Source organism: Erythrolamprus reginae, chromosome 2 (genome assembly GCF_031021105.1).
Source record: "Erythrolamprus reginae isolate rEryReg1 chromosome 2, rEryReg1.hap1, whole genome shotgun sequence".
In the NCBI taxonomy this organism is placed as follows: domain Eukaryota; kingdom Metazoa; phylum Chordata; class Lepidosauria; order Squamata; family Dipsadidae; genus Erythrolamprus; species Erythrolamprus reginae.
This window is the reverse complement of record NC_091951.1, coordinates 110958004-110984529: the sequence shown is the minus strand read 5'-3', so window position 1 is coordinate 110984529 and position 26526 is coordinate 110958004. Positions and strand designations below refer to the sequence as shown.

At 36.5% G+C, this 26526-nt stretch overlaps 1 protein-coding gene and 1 long non-coding RNA gene across 4 annotated transcripts in view; one reads left to right on the top strand and one right to left on the bottom strand.

Moving 5' to 3' along the window:
• The first annotated feature begins 629 nt into the window (after positions 1-629).
• On the top strand, positions 630-3593 carry LOC139158533 (uncharacterized). The gene is made up of 3 exons (XR_011557710.1): positions 630-715; positions 921-1116; positions 1900-3593. It is a non-coding gene; the product is annotated as an uncharacterized lncRNA (long non-coding RNA).
• A 3398-nt stretch (positions 3594-6991) lies between these two features.
• Positions 6992-26526, bottom strand: part of MAPK9 (mitogen-activated protein kinase 9) — a 40216-nt gene continuing 20681 nt past the window's right edge. Inside the window, exons 10-15 of one of the 3 annotated variants that reach the window (XR_011558015.1) lie at positions 20351-20533; positions 19679-19803; positions 18862-18925; positions 17319-17390; positions 15811-16012; positions 6992-7065 (exon numbers count right to left, since the gene is read on the bottom strand). Coding sequence is in view for 2 of the 3 variants with exons in the window: in XM_070739166.1 (XP_070595267.1) it covers positions 15870-16012; positions 17319-17390; positions 18862-18925; positions 19679-19803; positions 20351-20533 (587 nt within the window). In the remaining variant the exon portion in view is untranslated. Of the gene's footprint in view, positions 7066-14365; positions 16018-17318; positions 17391-18861; positions 18926-19678; positions 19804-20350; positions 20534-26526 lie in introns of those variants that run through there. The other 2 variants (XM_070739167.1, XM_070739166.1) reach the window with 2 other exon arrangements.

Sequence of the window (26526 nt, the reverse complement as noted above, 5' to 3'; positions counted from 1 at the left end):
GGAACAATAACAGGTATTTCTTGAGTTTGAAAAAGCACATATCAAAGTACTTTATTTTTATTACTTGGTAGTAAACAGATGAGTTGTATGAACTGATTCTTCAGCATTGCCAAGATAGTGAGAAACAAACTTAATCCTACCTTTTCTTGCTTTCCCTATCCTAATAACCTTTAATTGTATTACACACACCAAAAAAAGTATCATTTCATCTACTCTGATGGGAATTGTCATGTAATGATGGCACCAGTTTGGGAATGTTGTGTTGATATCAGCCATTGGCACTGGCATCTCTATCCTTCCCCCTACCTTCCATTATTTAGGTTGTTAAATCAGTGAATGTAAAGCAGGATGAATATATTTCTATTGCCTATGGAAAAGGCATAGAAGCACTTGTACAGCTGTGTTCCTGCTGGTGCTGCTGCTTCACAGCCAAGAATAGTTTAGCAGATATCTGAACAATAAGTAACAATTCATTGAAGAGAGTTCCACCCACCAATGTTGGTCACGCTGCATATGAGAGAACAGGGAGGGTAATAAAAGGGGGTGGCAAAGAGACATAAGCCCTTATTGCAAGAGGATATGGGAAGCGTGGCAATGTGAGGTGTTTCCCATTCCTTATCCAGAACAAAACCAGGAGTGAGACAAGATCCAGGATCCCATAAAAGTGGATTATTATTTCCAAGCATCTGAGAAGCTTCAGACAGCTGCAGCTGAGGTAAGACCTCCCTGCCCAGTGTTAAACCGGAAAACGGGCAAAATTAAAAACTACTTCTCATCTAGAAGAAAGCCCCTCGCACTTTTCAAGCGAGCTTAAAGATTGTCAACAATATTGCTGACATCTAATCAAATAATTACCTAGATAATACAAAGTTTGGGTTAAAATTGATGTTTTGGATTTTTTTTTTAAAAAAAAAAAACAGGCATAAGCATAAAGAAGAATTTCCAGAAAGCAACAAATATTTGAGGGATTGTTGACAGCCAGATGAACAATTGTAGCGAATGCTCTATTTCACACAAGGACATTTCCATGTGTCAAAGTTTCTTGTGGTGCCACCTAGCCCATCTAAAGAAGCAGATGGCCCAACAGAGGGCAGAGTACGAAGCTATTATTTTAAGGTAAATATTCAAGTCCACAATATGTCAAACAACTGGGGCTTGGCTTACTGTATTTATTTATTTATAAAATGTATATGGCCGCACATCTCTCAAATAGCAATTATAGAAAGCATATAATAGTGTGCATTTGGATGATTCGTGTGTTGCTATAGTTGGAAATGCAGCGGAAATATTCATTTATGAGAAAATGTATGGATTGGCTGAAACGAATAATGATAAATTAGATTAAAATCTACAAATATTTGTCCCATACTTAATATAGTTCTAGCAATGCATTTTGAAAGACCAGTTAATATGGTTGCGCTATGCACAGTAGAACAGCAAGCTGCAAACAGAAAAATAAACCACGTGCCATTTTTATATATTGAGTGGTCATCCTAATTCACATTTCACAGGGAGGTTTTGTGGGGGTTTTACTGCCATTTTATTGAATTACAAGTCTTCTAATTGCTGATACAAGGTTTGGGCCACTAGTGTCAGATTCATTTTCTTCCTGTGAATAAGTGAAAATATATGATTTCAACACATGATAAAGGAGACAAAGCTGTGAAAACATATGTGTATGTGTGTACGCACACCGTATATAGTCTACTTTTTAGACCACATTAATACAATGATGCCTGAGCATCTTTCTTTACCTTGTGGCTCTTGATTTATATTACTGGGAGTCTCGAATAAAACCTTTCAAGTATTTTCTAGCTTCGAAATGAATATTACTCAGGATAAAGCCAGGGAAATGAAGCACTTGTAAAATGCAAAACCACACTGTTTTTATGCCAACAGCCTGGAGCAACAGAATGAAGAAAGGGACATACAGGTTAAGGATCTACATTCAAAACTGAATCAGCAACAGCAGTGGCATCGTTTAGTGGAAATTAAAATATGCAATGCAGAAAAGGCATGCATGGAAGCAGAGAGGAAAAATGAAACACTTCAGAGAGAAATGGAAGAGTTTTTTTGTACTTTTGGAAAACTGACAAGTAAAAAACTGCCGGAGCGAATTACTCAAAGTTTTTAGATGCTATCTGATCCTAACTTCATCTGAGCAAAAAAAAAGAAGCAACACATATACTCATAATCCAAGTACAGTGGTACCTCGAGATACGAGTTTAATTCGTTCCGGACCTGCGCTCTTAAGTCGAGCAGCTCTTATCTCGAACGACTTTTCCCCATAGGAATTAATGTAAATAATTTTAATTGGTTCCAGCCCTCAAAAAACTCACAAAGTTAGTCTAAATTATGCAAAAAGACATTGCAAGAATAAATGTAACTTTACTTATTAATAAGATGATAAGCTGAGAGCTTTCCTTCCCTTCCTCTTTTTACCCAAAACAATCAACATGGCAAACTTTTATTTTTATTCATTAAACTGTAGTTATTTATTCAACTTCACTGCCACCCAATCCTGTAGAGGGAGGAAAGAAGGGAGGAAGGAAAAGGAAAGCAAGAAATGGAGGGAGGAAAGGAAGGAAGGAAAGAAAGAAAGAAAGGAAGGAAGAAAGAAAGGAAGAAAGAAAGGGTGAAGGGACAGGAACAGAGGAAGGAAGCAAGGAAACTTATGAAAGGGGAGAGTAACTTCACTGCCACCCAATCCTGTAGAGGGAGGAAAGAAGGGAGGAAGGAAAAGGAAAGCAAGAAATAGAGGAAGGGAAGGTAAAAGAGAGAAAGAAAAAGAGCAAGAAAGAAAGCAAGCAAGAGAGAAAGAAAGAAAATGAAAGAGAAATAAAAATAGAGAGGGAGAATGAAAGAAATGGAAGGAGGGAAGGAAGGAGAGAAAGCAAGAGAAAGAAAGAAAGAGAAAGAAAAAAGAATGAAAGAGCAAGAGAGCAAGAGAGAAAAAGAGAGAGAGAGAGAGAAAGAAAGAAAGAAAGAAAGAAAGAAAGGCAACTCAAATCCAAGTAATAGATAAAATAAAATAAAAAAATGTCTCTCCTCTCCCAGCTCTTATCTCGAGTAGCTCTTAAGTCGAGCAGCTCTTATGTCGGGGTTCCACTGTACTTAAAGGTAAAAAATATAAATGAGGTTTCTCTTTGTGGTATTTTTTTAATGTTAAATGTTTAGTAAGGTTTGTTGGAAGAAAATTACATTTTTAAAACTGGGCCTGGAAAGATTTAAGTACTGGAAGAAAAATCTAGAGTATGTGTTCATTAAGAGTAGGAAAAAGAATTTCGATTTCATTCGTGCATTCACTGCAAGATTAGAAAAATAAATAATGAAAGACATAGTTATTTTGAATTGGGAAATCCAGTTTGGGATCCTGCAATGAATCCAAACATCTCTCAAGATTCAAATATGGTGTTACAATTAATGATAGGCTATAGTTATATGTGATCCGTCTTCCATTCCAAAAGATAGACCCACCGATGTGAAAGTAACAGTAGATCTTAGTACAGGGCAACCAACACTGAGGAGGAGGAGGAGAAGGAGAAGGAGAAGAAGAAGAAGAAGAAGAAGAAGAAGAAGAAGAAGAAGAAGAAGAAGAAGAAGAAGAAGAAGAAGAAGAAGAAGAAGAAAGTTAGTGAGAGGACTATTAGATTCAGAAAGAAGTCTACTAATGTATTTTATTTTAATACTGAAAGTTACTTCAGATGTTTTAATGGAAGGGATTTAATTTCTACAATTTAGCTGATTTAATATTCAAGGTTCAATCCGTTTGGGTGCCTTTTTGTATGTGTAAAAGAGAATATTTCCTTTCTTCCCATGCATTTTACAAATACAGTTATGGCATCTAGTGAGTTACATATTTTGGATCTTGGTAAATGTCTTAAGAAATGTCAAGGTTCAAGTCACTGAGGCTCACTCGTAGGAGTCATTATACAATCATGAAGAAATTTTGAATGAGCCTATTTTTCCAAAAGAATTTTCCATTTTGTAATAATGTCCATCAGCTTCTTGTTTAGTGTTCTGTAGATGTCTTTATAATAGGAAATCTTGGCAAAGCAACAAAAAGAGGAAGAAAAAGAAATGTTCTTTTTTTCTATTATTATTTGAAATACAGATGTTTAATTTTAATGAACATTATGAAAAATATTTACTTTTGAACTTTCTGTAGCTTCAGGCCAACAATGTAGTTACTTTGGAATCTGTAAATGCATGAAATAATGTATATCAAACAGTGCATTCCTTGAAATTATGGGGATACATGTCATGATAAAATATAAATTTTAATTTTAAAAGACAATTAAAAATTGTCCCTAATCAGTGCCCATACCTCTCAATGGTTGTTAACCATGGCAACCTTAACAGATTTGGCACATTCTGATGGAGGTTCGTATAAATTTTGTTTTAATTACATTCATTTTTAATGCTGATTTTCATGTTTTTAAATGTCTGTTTTTATATATGTATTCTTTTTTTTACTATTCTGCATCAACCAGAGACATTTCTGTGAGATGAGTGGCTATGTACTAAGTCTGATTAATACAATAGGTTATAACAAGAAGTACATTATATTATTAAATCTAGTGTTTCTGCTGTTCCTGAACTTGCTGGATCTGGTAATCATTATCAATCATGCTGTAAACGAGGTGCTCTTAAAAATTATATAGAAGCTTCAAGTAGTGCAAAAATGCAGGAGCACCTAAGCTTGGTTTTAACCTTCCAAGCCTAGCTAACTTAAAGGCCAATTGACTGAAAAGAACACCTTCCTCATGAATTTTCTATGCGCTAAAATATTATTGAGGGACCTTCTTAAAACACAACATGATTTCCAAGGTGCTACATTTCCCAGCATTAGCATGCATTGTCTTTCATTTTACACTTAGTCCCACTTTATCCTTAGAAAAGGCTCTGAGTTAGAGTGGTTATTATTTTAGGTTCAAAACAAGGTTCTAAATTGATCTATATTTTGTAGGGGATGTGCTTTGAAAATTATTCAGGGGCGATCATTTGGAACATGCGGCTGCAATACCGCTGTAAGAGAGTTGCATTTTTCCAGGACTCCATGAGATGTTGCAAAATGATGTGACTGTTTTAATAAGCCACAGCAGATTCATTAAACTTGCAGAACCTTTTTTCAGACTTGTGCAGAAACCTGAAAAGGGATAGCAACACTTTACTGTGGAGTGAACATTTTGCAGGTTCTGAAGCACCTTTTTCAAATTATTTTCAAAACATTCCCCATTCTTAACAGAACACCTTAGTCTGCTTTAATTACAGATGGAATAAGGGGTACAAATTTAAATAAAATAATGGAAAATAATTGTATGATCCTACCCATTACAACAATGTAAGGTTTTATTTCAAGAGACAAGGATCGGTGAGCAAGAGATTGTATGCATAGTTCATCAACATTTCATCTTTACACTATAGTGACTTTAAAATTCAAAGTGACAAGATTATGGGGGTGGGGGTGGCAGTGGGAATCCTGTTTAAAATGTATTATTTACCAGCTGACATTTTGACATCCTTGCCAAAAGTTGAGTTTTGTTTAATCTTTTGGGTCATTCTATGTCAAGTGGTCTCACTTCAGGAAAGTGCCCAAGTCAACCATCATGGATTTTGATGAAATTTGGCGTGAACATGCACATGTGTCCCCAGTGAACACTGGTAAAGCATTATGTTTGCTGATGTAACACTTAGTGAAATATAGTCATTCGTATGACCCCATACTGCAGCCTTCGACAGTTTGACACTGAGATTTCAGCAACTTTGAGACATATTTCCAGCAATATTTGTTGAGACAAACAAAACTGGGCCATCTTGTACAACTTGTTGTGCTCTATTAAACGAAATAATAAAAAGATTCTCATGAGTGATCTCCATCTAAATAATTTGGAGCGAAGGTGGCCAAAAATGACTGTGGCATGAAAAAAGGGTAAAGTTTGGCTTCTTATATCTCTGGAAGGAAAGATAAGAGAGACGTGAAATTTTGTGCATAACAACTTAGCAATACAATGTTTTCAAATATAAAATTTCATTCTGCTACTGCTTTCCAATAGTTCACAAATTTAGTACAAAGTTTTGGGAAAAACACCAAAAATAGAATATTTTCAGCCCACTTTTTACCAAAAAAGAGCTTCTGGAAACTGCTAAATCATTCTCATTAGAAAGAGCATGTTTCAAACCCCCCTAAAAAAGTAGAGTTGGTGTTTCATCACTGATGCATAAAGCCCTAAAAATAGGGACAAAGTGGAGGATGTTGCTATGGCAGTGACACATGCATTCTATTATTGTTTTGTCTTGTTTGTTTTATATAGACATCATTGCTACTATTATATTGCATTGGTCCATGATGACATTGTCACTACCAGTTCAGGCACCTGATCCAGCAACCCCATCGCCATAGGGGGGATGCGACAGCCATGCAATACCAGGCAGAGGTTTCTTGATTCAAGATCCCAAGCCTGTAATTTGGTTTCTTCCTTGAAGTTCCAAAGTTCCACATCATTTTGTTTGATCAAAATTTCCACAGTGTTGCCTACCCACCATTGTTTGTCATAAATGCAGGCAACATAACAACTGGGAAATAGGTCGGGCAATTTAAAATTTGGATTGACGGTATTAGACACTTTGGCCACAAAGTTAATCGTGTCATTTGAAACTTTACTGACAGAAATTGAATTTGAATAAACTGACACAAACTGGTGATGACCTCTTGTGCCAGCTATTGTGCTGCTAACTTTCCATCTTTCTTCTAACAGCATCCTGCTTTCTTCAATTTTTTCCTTCGAACGTATATCTATTTCACTTCGGTTCCACTTCTCACCAATTATTTCTTGTTGAACAATCTTATGTAAACATTAAAATATTGTGAATATTTCACTTATCTGTTTCTATATAAAAGTATAGTGCAGTTTTCCATTATAAGAAAGAACCATTGCTCTCAATGTGCCCTGCAAGAGCAGTGAAATGTGGTCGTTGTGTATATACTTCACCTTAAATGAGAAAGAACTAAGGCTCTCCTTCGTTTATATTTCAGTCTAGGGCACACCATACAACAGTAGGGCCCTATAAGCAAAGTAATTTTTCTTAATTAAGACAGCCATGTTATTAGCATGATTAGGATTAGCGCCATGGTTCAGAGGTTAAAGATGCCAAGCTTCTCAGCTGGAAAGTTGACAGCCTGGATTTGAGGACAGAGTGCCACTTGACAGGGTAAGCTCCTGTTACTTGCCCCAGCTCCTGCCCACCTAACAGTTCAAAAGCATGCAAATGCAATTAGATAAACAGGTACCATTTTGGTGACAAGGCAACAGCATTTCCTGCATCTCAGTATAGAGTCATGCTGACTATATGATCATGGAAATGTCTTTGGATAACATTGGATACCTCTGCTAAGAAACAGAGAGGAGTACCGCTCTCTAGAGTCAGATAGGACTGAACAGGATAAACCTTTACTTTTATTTTTGTTTGTGTGTGTATATGTTTATACATTATAAGTAACATAATTATATATAATATTATAGTGCACTATGTTTATATTATAAATACTAATACTGGTGTCTTTAAATCTAACCAGAAAGGTGTGCTTAGGTCTCTCTGAAATAAACTTAACCAATGTTTAAGTGAAAATTGATTTTGGGGGAAAATAGCAAATACTTCACTCATCGAACTTTAAATATATGGATTTTTAAAGTTACTGCTTAACTCCTAGACCATAATTATGAAGTCATAATGAAAAAAAATGCAAACTTAGAAATTTTCTAACTGAAGTTAGTGGAAAATAAATATGTCAAGAAAATATATTTGTTAAGCTAGAATCTCATATGACCATAACAGGTTTCCCCATTGATTTTGCTTGTGGGACATCAGCATGGAAGTTTGTAAATTGCAATCACATGACAATGGGATGCTGAAATTATAAGATGGGCATTAGCACCCAGATCATGACCACATTGCCACAGAAATCCTGCACTGATGGCTAATAAGGACTACCTTTCATTAAGCGCCATCCTAAGTTTGATTTGTCACATGTGCAGTTGTTGAATGAGGACCCCCTATATATGCAACCATATATAAATTCTGAAAATAAGGAAAATGTTATTTCTATGCACATGTATATGTAAGAATTGGGGCTATAGTTGTGTTGGACTGCATTAATCTCATCTGTATATGCAAAACGTTATAAATTATTTACCAATAAAGACAGGAGGCATGAATATACTGAGAAAAATTAACATGCTTAATTTTGTTTAAAAAATTATTGGAGTGCAAAAATTAAACAGCAGCACGACCACATGAACATTAAGATTTTAAACAACACAATGTAAATTTTAAACTCATTTTAAACATTTATTTCGTGGCTTTGGAAAGAATTCATTTCTTAATTTTAGGACCAATTAAACTTGGGGTTTAATTAAATATTACTACTTCCAAGGCAATTTTTTTAAATTGTGTAGGTATTGAAATATAGGACCCAAGCTTATCTACAATATCCACAATGAGTTAGTGGCAGTGAAATTCACTCAGAATTACAATTATAAAAATAAAATATAATTTTATAATTCAAAAATGAGAATGGTTTTTTTGTACATATAAGGAGTAGATGGCTTGCAATTCTTCAATACAAAGTTCTTATCATGCACAGTGCATATAACATGAGATCTGTTACATAATGGCATTAAAAAAGAAGCAAATTATTTAAATATTTGGCAAAGTTTCATGTCGCAACATATAAAATATGATCTCAGAAGTATACATGATGGAAGAAAGGCATTAAAAAAATCAGGGAGTCTTCTGAGAGAAATTAACTTTGGGCTCAAGTACTAGACCTGGGAGTCTGTGAAACATACATGAGCTTCAATTAAATTCTACAAATACATTCATCACCAGGAAGAAATTCTGCTCCAACAGAATTACTAAATTTATATGCCCAGATTAGTTTTATACATCACAACTTCAATCAGTTTTACAGGCACTATTGATTTTAGATTCATAAAATTTAATCAAAGTTCTTAGTATACATTTCTTCACTTCTGGATTTTGCAGTTCAACTATTATACATAGACTCATTACTGCAAAACATATCTGCACTTGGAAAAAAAGTATTTGGCTATTTTAGGAATTTATCCAACAAGTCATTCTCAAACTAAAAGGGTCACCAATTCTGTTTTGGAACTTAGAATCTCTGAGATTCAGACATCAACTTGGCAACTTGCAGTGCAGCCTAACACAAATTTGTAGTTTGCACACATGAATTTTTCCCTAATTCATGGAGTGCTACATAATGGCCCAAAGATACAGATCAATACTATTATATCTTATTATTTTAGCCTTAATCCAACAAACCTTATACTTAATTCTATACATCAAAGGAGCTTTTCAAAATAATTTCCCAAGTCCAGCAATTGATAAGCATCTTGTGAAGCTAAAAATGTTTCAAAAACATATTTGTAAGATGACCTGTGACCTGCCATTCAAAGAAAAAGAGAGTCAAGGCACACTGGGCACATCCAGGCCTAAATTAGAAATATGATCTAAGCCCTTCTCTCTAAATTTATGGGGGGGGGGGTTTAATTATAAAAAAACCATGTAAACATGATGTAACAGCAACAAAAGACTTCAGCACACCGTGTTGCAGAAAAGGTTTTAGATAAAATGGATCAGTGAAGGTGCAGGTGTTACAGTTTTTAAACCAACTCTGAACCATAATGTAAACAGACACTGAAGTCATCTGAAATGTAAACATTTGGATGCATAAATATTCCCTTATAATTACATTTCATTAATGTAGTCTAAATTTCGGACAACTTAATCTAAACTAAAACAGCATTATACAACTTTCTTTTAAGCCTTTGGCACCCATTACTGGAAGCAGCAGGGAGCACTACTGACTTTTGCCTTCACACTTAAACTGTGCTGCAGGTCATCTATTTCATCTATTGCCCTAGTGAGACATACTTTTTGCTTCCTTTGTTGCTGCATCATGAAATGTACCTCTTGGCTTAAAAAAAAGAGATCTGCATAGACACGTGCCTCTCTTCATATAATTTCATCATAAATACACATCTTTGTGTAAACTCATTTCCTTAAAGCACTTTCCAAACAACCCAGACTCTAATGTTGCTGAACGAAGAAGGGGGCACATACAAAAATAACTTGTAAAACCATTCTCTCTCTGCAATGCCATTCAGCTACTCAGTATATTTAAAATAATATGTAGAGGACAGAAATTTAACATTTACTAGCCAAATTGCTTCATTCTCCTTTTTTTTTTCAGGTGAGCAGTTAAGTACAGGAATTACACATCTTATGCCTATTAAAACATTTCACAGTAATGTCAGAGCATGCTATAGTAGACACGTTCATGTCAGGATTTTTACAGAAAGACTTGCACATTTACAAATACACACTTAGGTTTTGGAAAAGTGACACTGAACTGAGTTGAACACATCAAACTACAAGTGACCAAAAGTATTTAGTAATTATACACTATTTGATCTAAATTAGTAAGAAATGACTCTACTGAAATGTAGGATTCATCATCAAACTTATAAACAAAACATGGAAATTATCCACGTTACATCCTACTTACATTCTTTTATAGAAAGAAAACCAGTTGTGCAAATGTATGCTTCAGGCTTAGAACTCTGTCCTTATACTTTAAAAAATGACTAGTTTTATCTTTTCAACTCAATAAATAAATGTTAGAACAGAGTCATACTTAGCCTGGTGATGATATAATGCTAGCCAAACTTTAGTTAAGGTATGGAAAATGGCCATTGATCCATAATGTACAATTCATGGTTCCTTCCCTCTCATACTTGGAGTTGTCCATGCTTTTCTTAACAAATTGCCATACCTATTGCTCAAAAGAATGTTAACAATTGATTTACAACAAGAACATTATCTAGAGTGGCAGAAAAGTTTGAATCCACCTTTATTTACCATGTCCTCCAAACAGTTTATAATAGGTTATAAAGCTGTATGGAGCGATGTAGGGGAAAAAACTAGGCAAGTGAGGTTAAATGTTTCTAGCACTTAAATTGTGTGTATGTGTGTGTGTGTGTGTGTGTGTGTGTGTGTCATTAATAGAGCAGTGATATTTACTATTATTAATTATATATTATGATTTTTTGCAGAGCATGAAAGAATTAGCTCAACTATAGTTTTAATGTTTTATAGTTGCTATAAAAGTTACTTCTACCTAACCCTCTTTATACGATATGTATGTAGTGTACTTAACTGGTTGTCCTAGTGCAACTACAGTACACATACATACAATCACATTTTTCTGTAGCCTCAGATACATAAAACAAAAAAGCTATAACATATAATTAGAGCAAACATTGTTCCCTATTAGATGATAATCCGCTCATTTACATGTTAGCCTTTCTTTAACACATTCTCTCCAAATAATAATTTAGCCAATGATTATTCCCAGTTTAGTTGTAGCCAAAATACCGGTACTTACTATTCTAATGCCTTCAGAATACAGAAACAGCTTAATTGTTTCATAGGATACTACTTTTCAAAAAAAAATTAAAAATAGTTTTAAAATGAAGAAAAATCAAAGGAGATTTTATTCAAGATGCAAAGCATAGAAATTAATCTATCTACCGTAATCTGAACTGGTCTCACACTATTACAGTACAAACTTTAAAGTCCTCTGTATTCCTACCTTAGAAACAATGGGTATTTCAATTCCAAACCCCTCTTTTCTTTCTCCAAAAGATGTGATGCTTAAGAAATCGTTTCTTCTTATGTCAGGAGTAGAGTGTGTAAATGCCTTTTTTTTTTACCACCACTGAACAATATATTGTAGAGGAAGACACTTTTTTAAAAAAATTAGTGTTCCTATAGATGATGAATGCCCATATTTACAAAAAATAGTCCAAACACAGGATTATTTTCTGAAAGTACAATTCAAACTCTTAAAGAGTTATATCATGTAACCTTACATTATTTTGTTTTATTTAAAGTTACATCATTATTATACAATTTCATAATTTCAAACTGACTAAAGCTCTTTTTGGAAGAAAGTTCTTTTACCGGAACACAAAGGCAAAACCTATATTGTCAGGCATTTCAACTTGACAGTTGAAAAAATGACCAAAGGTATCATCTCTCTCTCCCCAACCCCATTGTGGAATGATAAAGGCTGCAGAGAAATTCTGATCATACAGAGGACTTCAGCTATAGTCCCTGACTCCAAATAATTTTCTATGAATGATGTGGCAGTATATTACATTTGCTGATAATAGAAAAAGCTATGAAAACAAAGGAATTAGAATGAAGTACAAATGGCTGAAGAAATCATGTTATGAAGCCTGAATGTCTCAAGATTGTGTATGTGCCCTCTAGTCTTCCTTGGGAAGGTTTTGGAAGTGATTTACCACTGCCTGCTTCTTGAGGCTGAGAGTAAGTGGTTGGCCCAAGGTCACTCAGCTGGCTTTGTACTTAATCTGAGACTAGAATGTACAGTCTCCTACTTTCTAACCTGGTGCATTAACCATTATACCAATGGGCTTTCTTTATGAAAATTAGCTTGAATTTAAACATTTTAATTATAACTGACTTGTCCTTTCTTTTCTTTCCTTCTTTGCCAGGTAACTCTTTCCATCACTGATACTCTAACCAATTTGTTCCCACCCCTTCTCTTTCTTTCCATTCTTACTGCAAGCAACCCTTCAGCTTAGTCTATATCCATCTTGTTCAATTGCAGACTTCTTCTGGAAAAAAGGGGAAGATACATCTGCATTAATTGAATGATTCTGTATGTAATGGTGGGGGGGGGGAGAGATTGTATGGATCAACAAATGCTGGTATATGAAGATGGAGATCAATTAATATTGAGAATGAGGGATCTAATTTTTACAGGCAATGAGTAGGCATAAGTAGTTATTATTTCAATCAATATACATTTATGTCTTGTCAAACTCCTATTCCTGTCTTCTTTTTGGTTGAATATAATATCAACTGGGATCTTGATCCCAAGTGAATTTCAGAGCTTAATCTCCCTAGCATAGCCTAAGAAAAATATAACCATGTCTTCATGGTTGTTTGGCAGTATGGGATGAATTCAAAAGCAATCTATCTTTTTACAATGTGCCAAATCTGATTGAACACTACTACAGGGGCAAACTGATTACTTTGGGACACAATATTACATTTCAAAATGGATAGCATTTACAGTCAGAAATGCTCTTTCCAAATTTCATGCAGGTAAATCGAATGGGTTTTGTGCAAAAGAACAGGTTATACAGTTGTTTCAAAATAGTTTGGTGGAATGCTTAACAACTTTATGATATAAGCTTTATTGGATATGGTTAAATACCTTTCTTTGTTCTTTCACTTCAGTCTTTCCTTTGTTTCCTAAGTTTATTTTGATTAGCAATGAGATATGTTTCATTTTGTTCATTAATATTGTCTTTTGAAATATCTTACTAGTGCAAATAATAGATTGTGTGTCTGTACATCATATAATTTATATTTAAATTCATTTAAGGATAAATATTAACATGGATTATTCTGTTAATTGCTAACATGTAAGCTCTCACAGGCATTTCATGTGATCTCCTATCTCAAGTAGTTAATATGTTCAATTGCAACTTAGTCAGTGGTGGGTTCCTATCAGAGCGGTTCAGAGCACAGCACTGGTAGGAACATACTGATGACGCAATTTCTGGAGATTTTTTCCCCAGTGTCTCCGTGTTAGAAGAAGCCCGTCCACCCGCCCTCATCTTAATGCCAACCTTTATTCTTCGTCCGAAGCACAGCTGAGAAGCTCCTCAGCTGTGTTTCGGCTTGTAATGTGGTCCTGAGCACATGGGGAAGTGAAATCACGCGGTGGGACATGTGCACATGCATGGATACAAACCAGTAGCAAAATTCAATTGGAACCTGAACTTAGTACAGTATTTGAATTTTATCAAGTGATAAAATTATAGCAAAAAGATCTGATAACAAATTCCACCTGGAGAAATCAGGAGTGTAGGCCGCATTCTGATAGTGTGTTTTGAAAAACCTACCGCTAAAAAATGTTCTTTCTAAAAACAATGAATTTATGTTTTGATCCTATATTACACATATTAAACTTAATAGGACTTATTTCCAAGTCATATGTTTGCGCTGTTAGTAAAGTGCTGGTGCCCGAAGAAAAAGGCCTTTCCCAATCTCTTCCAAGGGAATCGCCCCTCCCCAAGCCTGGAACTCTCTAATAATTGTAACACCTGGCTTTGATTCACAACTTTGTTCCATCCACCATACCTTCCTGAAACACAATGCGCATCTGCCAGTCCACCTACATAGTCACATAAATATTTTCCTGTTAAAATCAACTTCGCTCATATTCAGAGCTAGAGAGAAATTGAAATAAATACTCAAGATTGGGTATTTATTTTTTTAAAACAACTGACCCTCACATATTTTGTACGTTACTTATATAACTAAAGTAGTCCTCACATAACAACCATTCAAAATTACAGTCACTGAACAAATCATAATTATACCACAAAGCTACAGCATCCTGGTAATCATGTGATCAAAATTTAGGCATTTGACAGCCACCTGCATTTATGACTGCAGGGGGTCTTGTCAGCAGGGGGAGAAAGAAGATGGTGGAGGTCAGCTGTCGGTGATGAGGGATAGGTGGCAGCCAAAAGATCCCAGATAGGTGGGTGAGGGGAGTTCAAGCAGAGATGAATGTGGCAGGGCAGGATAAGTGCAAAGTCCTTGTCTAACGCATGCGAAATGATACTTCCAGAAATGCAGTCACAAAATGGTAGAGTTATGTCATGTTGGGCTAATGACTGCTTCGCTAACCAATGGAAAGCCCAATCCCAGTTAAGTGTTGTTAAGCGAGGATTATTCTAATTCTTATCTATGTGTCTTAGTTCTAAAAATGATTCCTTTCAATTTTTATAATATATTTCAATTTTTGCCATATGTGATTATAAGCTACGTGGTGGTCCCTTAAAGCATACCAAAAGCAGCTAAAGGTATATCTATTAAGAGGTTCAAAGTTAGCTTCAATATGATATCAACATCACATTCTCTATGTTAATACCAGGAAAAGGCAATGGAGATACAGGTCCTACAAGTGTTTAGTCCCTTCTTTAAAATAGGTGCCAATGTTGCTATTTTAAAAACAAACCCTAACTCTGATAAGTATTAAGACTTATCTTTACTTATCCCACCTACTCTTCAAAGTAAAAGCACTGAAATAATACATTCAAAAACACATTTAGATGTAAAATGTGAAGCAAAAATTCACAAATTTGCTTCTTCTATGAGAAGGAGTACAATATTATTTGGTGATGGAGAGAAAAAGGCCTCAAGAAAAGAGTGCTATACAGAAAAACAATTGCATCTATATTATACAGTATTGAGAATACCAGCAAGATATATTAAGAATGGCATATGACTGCAATTGAATAGTTAAGAAACAGAATATACATTCAACAAGATTTAAATCTTCCTTCCTTCTTCCCCCACTCAAACACACACACACACACACACACACACACACACACACACACACACACACACACTTGTTTTATAAACATGTTTTTTAAAAAATCTGTGAGAATGCCCATGGATTTGTTCAATCTTGTTATTTTAACTGCTCACCTGATATAGATCAAAACAGAATACATTATATTAATGTTTATATTTCATTTGCCTTGAGATACAAAGTTGCTTTCACTCTACAATATTAAGCAGACAGTTTTACTGCAACTGAGTAAAATCACAGGCATTATTTTAGAGGAACATGCGGAACATGAAGTTTTCTATTTGGCTCCATGAACTTACAAGCAATAGACGCCCAACAGAAGCAAAGATTCTTTGCTAATCTTAATCTTCAAAGCTGATCACCGACATCCTTCAAGTGTTCCTGTCAAAGCATCAAGACTGCTGTCCGTGTCTGAAGCCAATGTTTGTTCTGTTGACATGGATGAAATGTCGTTGACTGATGATGACTGAGAAGGGCTGGTATTGCTATTCACTGCTGCATCTGTGCTAAGTAAACCAAGCATAAGAAAATCTGAGGCAAGACATGGTTGAAAGCATAGGTGTTTCATGTGGCATAAAGATAAATACACATTTAAAAACATATGTATGGAGAAACAATGCCAATTTGATAATTTTCCCCTCAAAGGTAATCTCCAAGGTAACAGGACTGGGCAATACAGAAACACATGCACTTTTAATAAATCTTTTGTGAAAGTTTAAAACAAATTTTTTAAAAAGAGTTTCACTTATTTTTGAAAATTATCCATACTCTGTCAAAAATCAGCTTTTACTGTCCCTGAAATTATTCCTAGCATTACCTTCTGGACAAGGGATAGCATTCACAGTCTTGAATACCTCTGACGTGTCCTTTTACCTGCATCTTTCCAAACCCTCTCTTCATATTTCCTCCTCCTAGCAATATAACTAGGAAGAGGGTGTCATCCTCTGATTACCAGTTTCACACCATGCAATCCTTGCATATACTGTATAATGCTTATTTATAGTAAAGAAAACTAGAGGAGGCAGATTATGTGTTTGGCAGGATGTAGTGGAAAGAAGAGATTTCAATTCTGTAAGAATAATAACCTTATTCTACAAGGAATGTTATCAAACATCTAGTTTCATATTAACAGCTCCATTCTCTATGCTTAATTTTCACAAGAAAAAAACAAAGAAATGTAGCTATCTACAATGTTGCAAGAAAATCACATTTAGCACCACAAAGAGATCATGCCTTTGGTAATGCCATTTGCCAGGCTACGGGCCTGTGATTTACTCAGGACAAATAATAGTTGGATACTAATAGGCTTCGCATTTCCAAAAGTTATAGAAACAATTTTGATTTATTCCTGAAAGCTAGGTGCAAACTGACACCAATAACACCTAACATACTCCCTTAGAGTGGAAATCAGGCAGTGTTTTTATCCATGTCTATACCGCAGTTAAGAGAGATTATAGTGGTAAACAGAAAGCAAAGTATTGCTTCCTATCAAGAGTAATTAATCTGCCCTCCCGCACCCCGAAACTATTTCTGAATAAACTAGAATTCCCAGCACCAAGCAAAACTGTTTCAAACGAGAAATAATGTATCCCCCCATCCATATAAAAGTCTTTAACTCTTTACAGCCTCTTTTTGGTAATCAAAAAGCTATTGTTTTTATCTTGTTTTTAGTCATGTGTGCATATTTTCCATTGCAAGATATATAACTTATTTGGTACATATTATTTGTTAGCAACCATGGATAAAACAACCTAACATTAAAAGAATTGTTTAAAAAACACACCAATCTATTACATCAATGACTAACCTGAAGGCTGTTCTTTTACCAAACCATTCTTATTTCTTTCTTCCCAATCCATTACTTCCTTATATATTAACTCTGCATATGAAGAAGAGAATAAATATGGATATAATAATACACTTGTTGCTTGTATATCATCATCACCACCACCATCATTTTAGCCATTGTCTATCCCCTGCAGGATGAAGGCCTCTTCTGTATATTTCTAACCTATGTTATATGGTCCTGAACAATCAAAATACCGTATTTTTCAGAGTATAAGACGCACCTTCATTTTTGGGGAGGAAAATGGGGAAAAGAATCTGCCTACCAGATATTCATCTGGCTAGCATCCTTCTGGTCAGCTTCAGCACATTATTTTATCCCCTGGTTAGGGCTTTAAAAAAAATTTATTTGGAGAGACTAGCAATGAAAGAGCTTGCAAGCCAGTAAGAGCTGTGAACATCATTAGCTCCTGGAAAGAAATATTCGGAGCAAGTAGAGCAATGGAAAAAAAACCTGAAAAGACTTAGGGCTTGGAAAACATTCTTTGCAGAGTAACAATGAAAGAGCTTGCAAGCTATTAATAGATGGGAACATTGTTAACACCTGGTTAGTGTTGGAAAGAAACATTTGGAGCAAGTTAGACCAGAAAAAAACTGCAAAGATTTAGGGCTTGGACAACATTTTTTGCAATGAAAGAGCTTACAAACTAGTAAGAGCTGGTAACATTGTTAGCACCTGGTTAGGGCTGGAAAAAAACATTCAAAGCAAATAGAGAATTTTTTTAAAAAACCACTACGAAGACAGGGTTTGGAAAACATTCTTCGCAGAGTGTAACAATGCAAGAGCTTACAAGCCAGTAAGAGCTGGGAACATTGTTAGCCCCTAGTTAGGACTGGAAAGAAACTTACTCAGAGCAAGTTAGAACAATGAAAAAAAACCTGCGAAGACTTAGGGCTTGGAAAACATTCTTCGCAGAAAGAAACAATGAAAGAGCCTGCAAGGTAAGAGCTGGGAAGTTCGTTAGCAGCTAGTTACGGCTTTGGGGGGAGGGGAGGAGAGAAAATACATTCAGAGTATAAGACGCACCCAAATTATCAGCCTCTCTTAGGGAGGAAAAAGGTGTGTTTTATATTCTGAAAAATACACTAAGTCTTGCTTGAACAAAATCATTAACACTCTAAATTTTATTGCAAATGAAAATGTTTTCATTGTTGTTGATGAAAACAATTTGTGATATTTAAATTTAAACAACCCAATCTTAAATATCAATATTGATTTAATGGAATATAAATTTGCTTAGTAGAAACAGACATAGATTTATGCAAAAGGGTGTATTCACTTTATCTCTATTCCAGTTACTTATGGCATATCTGCTAGCTAGCTATTTGTTTGTTTGTTTGTTTGTTTGTTTGTTTGTTTGTTTGATTGATTGTTTGATTGTTTGTTTGTTTGTTTCATTCATTCATTATTTTGACTTGCATGCTGCCCATTTCCCAAAGGACTCAGGGCGGCTCACAACAATAAAACGAACACAGTATAAAATAAAATTGCAAGTTTTACTTACCTTTCCATTCTTCAATGGCATGTTCTCTTTCTTCCAATTGTGCATCATAGATTTGGGGTGGTGGCTATAGACAAAGAAAGAATGCTATTTTATCTTTTGATAAATACAACTGCAAATCTTAGAGTTAAAATTGCTTGTGGAGCTGGGAACAGTATTTTGGAGCACTCCTGAGGGGATGGTAGTGATTATGATGGTATGCCTATATATTGTAACTGAATTGGAATCTATTAAGTTTTCAGGTCTAATTCAAGTGTCAGAATTAATATTTGTTTTACAGAGAATTGAAGGTTATCTATAAATGCCTTATATCAGGAATGGCAAATCTTTTTTTGCTTGGGTTCCAAAAGTGTGTGTGCATGAAATCACATGCTTGCACACCCACATCCATAATGCAATGCCCTCCCCTGAAGCCTGGGGAAGGCAAAAACGACATTCCCCCACTGTACGAAAGACCAAAAATCAGCTGGCCAGTGTGCACATACAGACTAGAGCTGACATACGTGCCCTCAGAAATGACATAGGGCAAGGCCTTGCGTGCCATAGTTCACCAACACAGCCCTGCACAACCCTTACCAAATAACTTATCTATGACTTATGAAGGTGAACTGCAAGAGTCATCTATTCTTATTGGTCTTTCCAATATTAAAATATTTTAATGAATTTTAAATTCTTAGCATTCATGCTATCTTCAGATGATTTATCTCTTCCTTATATGTTATATAAATTGTAGTAACATGTTAAATTTATGAAGAAAAGGGAAATATTTGTTACTGAGTGTTAAATACATAAAAATAAATAGACCTTAAAGTACACTTACTGCTTCCGCTTCAGCTGGGTCATACCAAACTGTGATATATGGATGTCGCAAAGCTTCATCTACTGAAATCCGTTTGTCTGGATCTACTACTAGCATTTTTGATAGTAAATCTCTAGCTTGACTTGCTAGAAAACAGGAATAGAAAAAATGTCTTACAATTAAAATTTTGATACATAAAGATAAAATTCTATCTATCTATCTATCCATCCATCCATCCATCCATCCATCCATCCATCCATCCATCCATCTATCATGTTAAAAGCATTTCATTGTTAAAGTTCATTTACACTTTGCTTATTAATATAGGTAATAAGAAATATCAGAACTTGGGATATTCACAACATCAGATAATGAGCACTACTTGTAAATATAATCAGACAATTAAAAACAGATACCCTCAATTTCTCAAATTATTAGGTATATGTATCAATTAGAATAAGTAGTGTTCAACAGTTAAACTATCATTCAAAGTTTGAATTCAGATCTGGATACCTGAATTTTCATAAATTAAATTACTTCATTGGAACTTCAAGCTGATTCAGTTAAAAAAATTACAAATCAACAATTTCCATTGTTGATTAGCATGTAACCTTGTAACCTGACAAACACACATTTCTACAAAAATATAGCAAAATAGAACAAAAATCATAGAACTTTACAGTATAAACTTACTTTTTAGTTTGTCACGATCGGATTCTGACGGAAATATCCAGTCTGGGAAAAGTTCTTCAAATTTGATACCTGGATATTTTGGCCTGTTTTCTACATAATTCCGTACAGTGGGCTGTAGTTTTTTCATGAAATCTGCTGATGGTGTACCTAATTGTTCAATAACTTTATTCCATTGATCAATATCTGAAAAAATTTCATTTAGGAAAATAATATATTTTTTCCTCCAACTTTATATTATAAATATGTGGAACTTTGGAAAAATTAGGTGCTATTTTAAACAGTATCTTTATTTCACAAAACAGTTTCTTACCGGAATTGTAACAACAAAACAAAATCTCAAGAACCATTAATTTGTATGAACAAAGTTCACAAGACTGACTCTGAATAATACTGCCAAAATTCATAGGGTATATGAATTCATTTTGTTTCTGTTTCAATCTGAACTCATGCTCTTCAATAGTATTTCATGATACCTTGAATATTTTTTAAAACACCTGAAAATCAAATAGTTAAAACAAATCAGATTATTTACACTGTCAACATTGAAATATATTTACAAAATTTTCTCGCCTAACTGCATTTATTCACAGAATACAGCCTAGTGCTTTGGATGACTGAATAAGTTGGTTAAGTATTTATAATGAGTGTCCTGAAATTGGTTTTATGTTAAATACTTATGTGAATAGTCTCTAATTCACAAAAACAAAATCTTTCAGGAATGCTGTGAAACAGTTGTTGCAAAAAGCTTGTTCTAACCATGTTTTCTTATACATTTGCAGACACTTCCCTTGGCTATCAACGCTTACTGTTCTACTCTTAAAGTGATTTTAATAGAAACAAAATTACAGAATTTTGTTACATTTAACAAACTTCCCTTGGCTATCAATGCTTACTGTTCTACTCTTAAAGTGATTTTAATAGAAACAAAATTACAGAATTTTGTTACATTTAACAAACAAAATTACATACAAAATTATATTACAGAATTACAGGAGATACATGATTGTTTCTATGTTGCTTTTTTAAACTTCCCAATACTTTTTTATACTTTCTAGAAGTAAAGGGATGTACTGTATATTTCAGAACCGCAGGCTATCTCTGCTGACTGCTGGCTGATTGCAATTTGGCAGTTCAAATCTCACCAGGGTCAAGGTTGACTCAGCCTTCCATCCTTCCAAGGTGGATAAAATGAGGGATCCAGATTGTTGGGGATATTATGCTGACTCTGTAAACTGCTCAGAGAGGGCTGTAACACACTGTAAAATGGTATATAAGTCTAAATGCTATTGCTATTGCTGCCCTTGCCTACCATGAAAGTCATTTTCTGTGAATATCCATTCTTTTCCAAATTCCAAATCTACCCCTCTACCCTAAAACTTCCCCATCTCCATTTATAGAGGCTCTTCATTGAACAGCATAGCCCAACTGACAAGAAGAGCACAATGGCTTTCATCCGCAGTTTAATGTCACTATTTTGAAGAAAACATATTGAGATATGTATTTTCCAGAAGAAAGAGAAACATACAGATAGTACTCACTTAACAATCATTTATTTAACGACTGTTCAGTTATGAGAGCACTGAAAAAAGTTAACAATTGGTTAACTTGGCAACCAGCTGGCACTTGCAAAAACTATCCAGCTCCTGTTGATCAGCAGTGTTTCAGAAAGAGATGGGTAGTTATTTAAATTAGTTAGAAAGCTAGAGAGCTAGACAAACAGACAAAAATATAGATTCTCTCAGAATGGCATATATAATCCACCTTCTCTGAAGCTCTTAATATACTATCTATAGCAGGGGTCTCCAACCTTGGTAACTTTAAGGCTTGTGGACTTCAATTCCCAGAATTGAATTGAATTCTGGGAGTTGAAGTTCATAAGGCTTAAAGGTGGGAGGACCCTGATCTATAGAGTAAGATTTGGCTACATTTTATTTATTTATTTATTTATTAGTTGGACTTGTATGCCGCCCCTCTCCGAAGACTCGGGGCGGCTCACAACAAGTAAAAACAGTCACAACAATCCAATTAATTAAAATATTTAACGATTTAAGAAAAACCCCATGTAGTAGCAAACACACACACAAGCATACCATGTATAAATTAACATGCCCAGGGGAGATGTTTAGTTTCCCCATGCCTGACGGCAAAGGTGAGTCTTAAGGAGTTTTCGGAAGGCAGGAAGAGTAGGGGCAGTTCTAATCTCCGGGGGGAGTTGGTTCCAGAGAGCCGGCGCCGCCACAGAGAAGGCTCTTCCCCTGGGACCCGCCAACCGGCATTGTTTAGTTGACGGGACCCGGAGAAGGCCCACTCTGTGGGACCTAATCGGTCGCTGGGATTCGTGCGGCAGGAGGCGGTCTCGGAGATATTCTGGTCCAATGCCATGAAGGGCTTTAAAAGTCATAACCAACACTTTGAATTGTGACTGGAAATTGATCGGCAGCCAATGCAGAGTGCGGAGTGATGGTGAAACATGGGCGTACCTAGGTAAGCCCATGACTGCTCTCGCAGCTGCATTCTGCACGATCTGGTTTCCGAACACTTTTCAAAGGTAGCCCCATGTAGAGAGCATTACAGTAGTCGAACCTCGAGGTGATGAGGGCATGAGTGACTGTGAGCAATGAGTCCCGGTCCAGATAGGGCCGCAACTGGTGCACCAGGCGAACCTGGGCAAACACCCCCCTCGCCACAGCTGAGAGATGGTTTTCTAATGTGAGCTGTGGATCCAGGAGGACGCCCAAGTTGCGGACCCTCTCTGAGGGGGTCAATAATTTCCCCCCCCCAGGGTAATGGACGGACAGATGGAATTGTCCTTGGGAGGCAAAACCCACAGCCACTCCGTCTTATCCGGGTTGAGTTTGAGTCTGTTGACACCCATTCAGGCCCCAACAGCCTCCAGGCACCGGCACATCACTTCCACCGCTTCGTTGACTGGGCATGGGGTGGAGATGTAAAGCTGGGTATCATCGGCATATTGATGATACCTCACCCCATGTCCTTGGATGATCTCACCCAGCGGTTTCATGTAGATGTTAAATAGCAAGGGGGAGAGGACCGACCCGAGGCACCCCACAAGGGAGAGACCTCGGAGCCGACCTCTGACCCCCCACTAACACCGACTGCGACCGGCCAGAGAGGTAGGAGGAGAACCACTGAAGAACAGTGCCTCCCACCCCCAGCCCCTCCAACCGGCGCAGAAGGATACCATGGTCGATGGTATCGAAAGCCGCTGAGAGATCGAGGAGCACCAGGACAGAGGATAAACCCCTGTCCCGGGCCCGCCAGAGATCATCCATCAACGCGACCAAAGCGGTTTCCGTGCTGTAACCGGGCCTGAAACCCGACTGCTGGGGACCTAGATAATCAGCTTCTTCCAAGGACCGCTGGAGCTGGAGTGCCACCACCTTCTCGACAACCTTCCCCATAAAGGGAAGGTTGGAGACTGGACGATAGTTGTTAAGTACGGCTGGGTCCAGGGAGGGCTTCTTGAGGAGGGGGCGCACAAGCGCTTCTTTATAGAGTGATGGAAAAACTCCCCTCCCCAAGGAAGCATTGGTAATCTCCTGGGCCCAGCTCCGTGTCACCTCCCTGCTGGCCGAGACCAACCAGGAGGGACACGGATCCAGTAAGCAGGTGGCAGAACTCACAGCTCCGATGGCCTTGTCCACTTCATCAGGTGTCACCAGATCAAACTCTTCCCAGACAGGTGGACAAGTACGTGCCCCAGTCACCTCGACTGACTCGTTGTCAGTCGACTCTGTTTTACAATTGGAGTCGAGGTCGGCCCGGATCTGAGCGACTTTATCAGCGAAAAACGTGTTAAACTCCTCGGCACTACTCTGCAAGGGCTCCCCAACTCCCCCCGATTAAGAAGGGAGCGGGTCACCCTAAACAGAGCAGCCGGGCGGGATTCCGCTGATGCAATCAAGGCGGCATGGTACGCGCATCTTGCCGCCTTGAGCGCCACTTTGTAAGTCTTAATAAAAGCTCTTACAAGTGTTCGATCAGATTCGGACCTACTCTTCCTCCATCGCTTCTCTAGACGTCTCTTTTGGCGTTTCAACACCCGGAGCTCCTCGTTGAACCATGGGGCTCTACGGGGTCTAGCGCCGCGGAGAGGTCGCAAAGGCACAATCCGGTCAAGAGCCCCTGCCGCAGCCCTGTTCCAGGCCTCAGCGAGGGACTCCGCCGAACTGTGGACGAGTGCCTCTGGAATAACCCCAAGCGCCGTCTGAAAGCCCTCTGGGTCCATCAGGCGTCTGGGGCGGAACATCTTCATTGGTTCCGCCTCCCTGCGGGGAAGGATTGGAGCCAGGAAGTCAAGCCGTAGCAGAAAATGGTCTGACCATGACAAAGGCAACGCTTCTAAGCCTCTTACAATATTACATAGAAGACTCAAAACCAAAGTTCCTTCTTTGACATATGGTCAAAGAGTCCCTGTTGTAGGAGATAGGGGGCTATATACATTGTATAAACAAAACTTAGTACTATAAAATATCAAAACAATCAGATGCTAAATTATGCAAATAAATACTGGTTTTCCTCTGTATTGGTAAGTATTTTTTATTAAAGGATTCAATCAGTCTGGAGCAAAAATGTGTATATGTGTGTATAAACTTATTTAAAATATTAATACAATAATTCTTCTTTTTTTTGGCTTGCTTTTCTTCTTACTCTACCAAAGAGCATAAAACAAACACTGTACAATGTTCAGTATGAACACAGATACTCACCACTAACATAATTATATCCAATACTGCAAGGAATCAATAAGATAGGTAGGGAAATCATTACATCAACCAGAGAACCCAACAGGGAAAAAGTACTTAGAAAGTATATTGAAGAAGCATGACTGCAGACCACTACATATAAAGGAGGGAGAAGGGGGGGGACCACAATATAGCAGGCTCACATTATAAAGATAAGAATTTTCAACATAAATATGGGGAAAAAATTGTTGCATATTTCAAAATAATGTTAATTTTTAAAAATCTGTGCCTTTCATGCTGGAATGTGAAGTTATCAAAATAATCTCTGAGCTTTTTCATTCCAACCACTGATGCGATTTAATCTCATGGCTTGCTCTCTAGTTTTTATACCTCTGAAGAACATCAGATTAAAGAATTAATAACACAAAGTTAAATTGCAGATTCTGCTAAATGACAGGAAGGGCACAAATTTCGGGCCACTCTTCTGAATTCAGAAAGTAAGAATTGTAGCAATATGCTTTTCCCCTTACATGCTACCAATTATAACAAAGTAGATAGATAGATAGATAGATAGATAGATAGATAGATAGATAGATAGATAGATAGATATCACACCTCTTTTAATGACATCAATGCATCCTTTATATATGATCCTCTAGATCACAGGTGTCAAACCGTATTGTGTTACATGATGTATCAGGACATATTGTGACGTTTTTTGTCTTTGCGGAGTTGGGGTATGTGTGGCCAGTGAGTGACGCATCTGGCTTGCAGGCCACCATTCTGACAGGCCTGTTCTAGTTCAAGATATTTAAGTTACAGCCGCCACCCTAAAATGTTATCCATTCTTGACCTAAAACACTAACAGGTGAAGACCACTGCTTTTTTATATGTTCCTGTTCAATCATAAACAGAAATACTACTTCTGAAGAAACTGCAATTTCAGAAATAAAAAGTAACATGGGCAATAGGTTGGCAAGATTCTCATAACCAAGATATATTTATTGCAAAACATTTACTAAGCATGAAAGACACATATATGAAGACAGCAAATATGAAAATTAGCATTAACATGAAATCCACAGGAGACACAGCATTCATGAAGAATTGTGTTAGGTTGGTCATAAGGCTTTAGAGAATAAAAGATTACACAGGGTAGAATTTAAAAAAAAAATGAAAATCAAGCTTTCTCTCTTTTATTGTGTTAATAGGTTAATACATAATCAACCATTAAAATACCTAAAATTAAGCATTTGTAATTATACTTTTCTAACCTTCATGCCTTCTTTAGGTATGTAGCAAGATAATTGACAAGACAAAACCATAGTTGAGTCCATTTCCATCATGCAGAAAAATAAAAAAAGCAATCCGTTTAAATTTTGAGCAATAGTTTGCAGAATCTTCAGTTTAAATGTGTTCCATTATTAAAACTGCAAAAATTTAAATTCCTGTAGCAGACAATTAATGTTC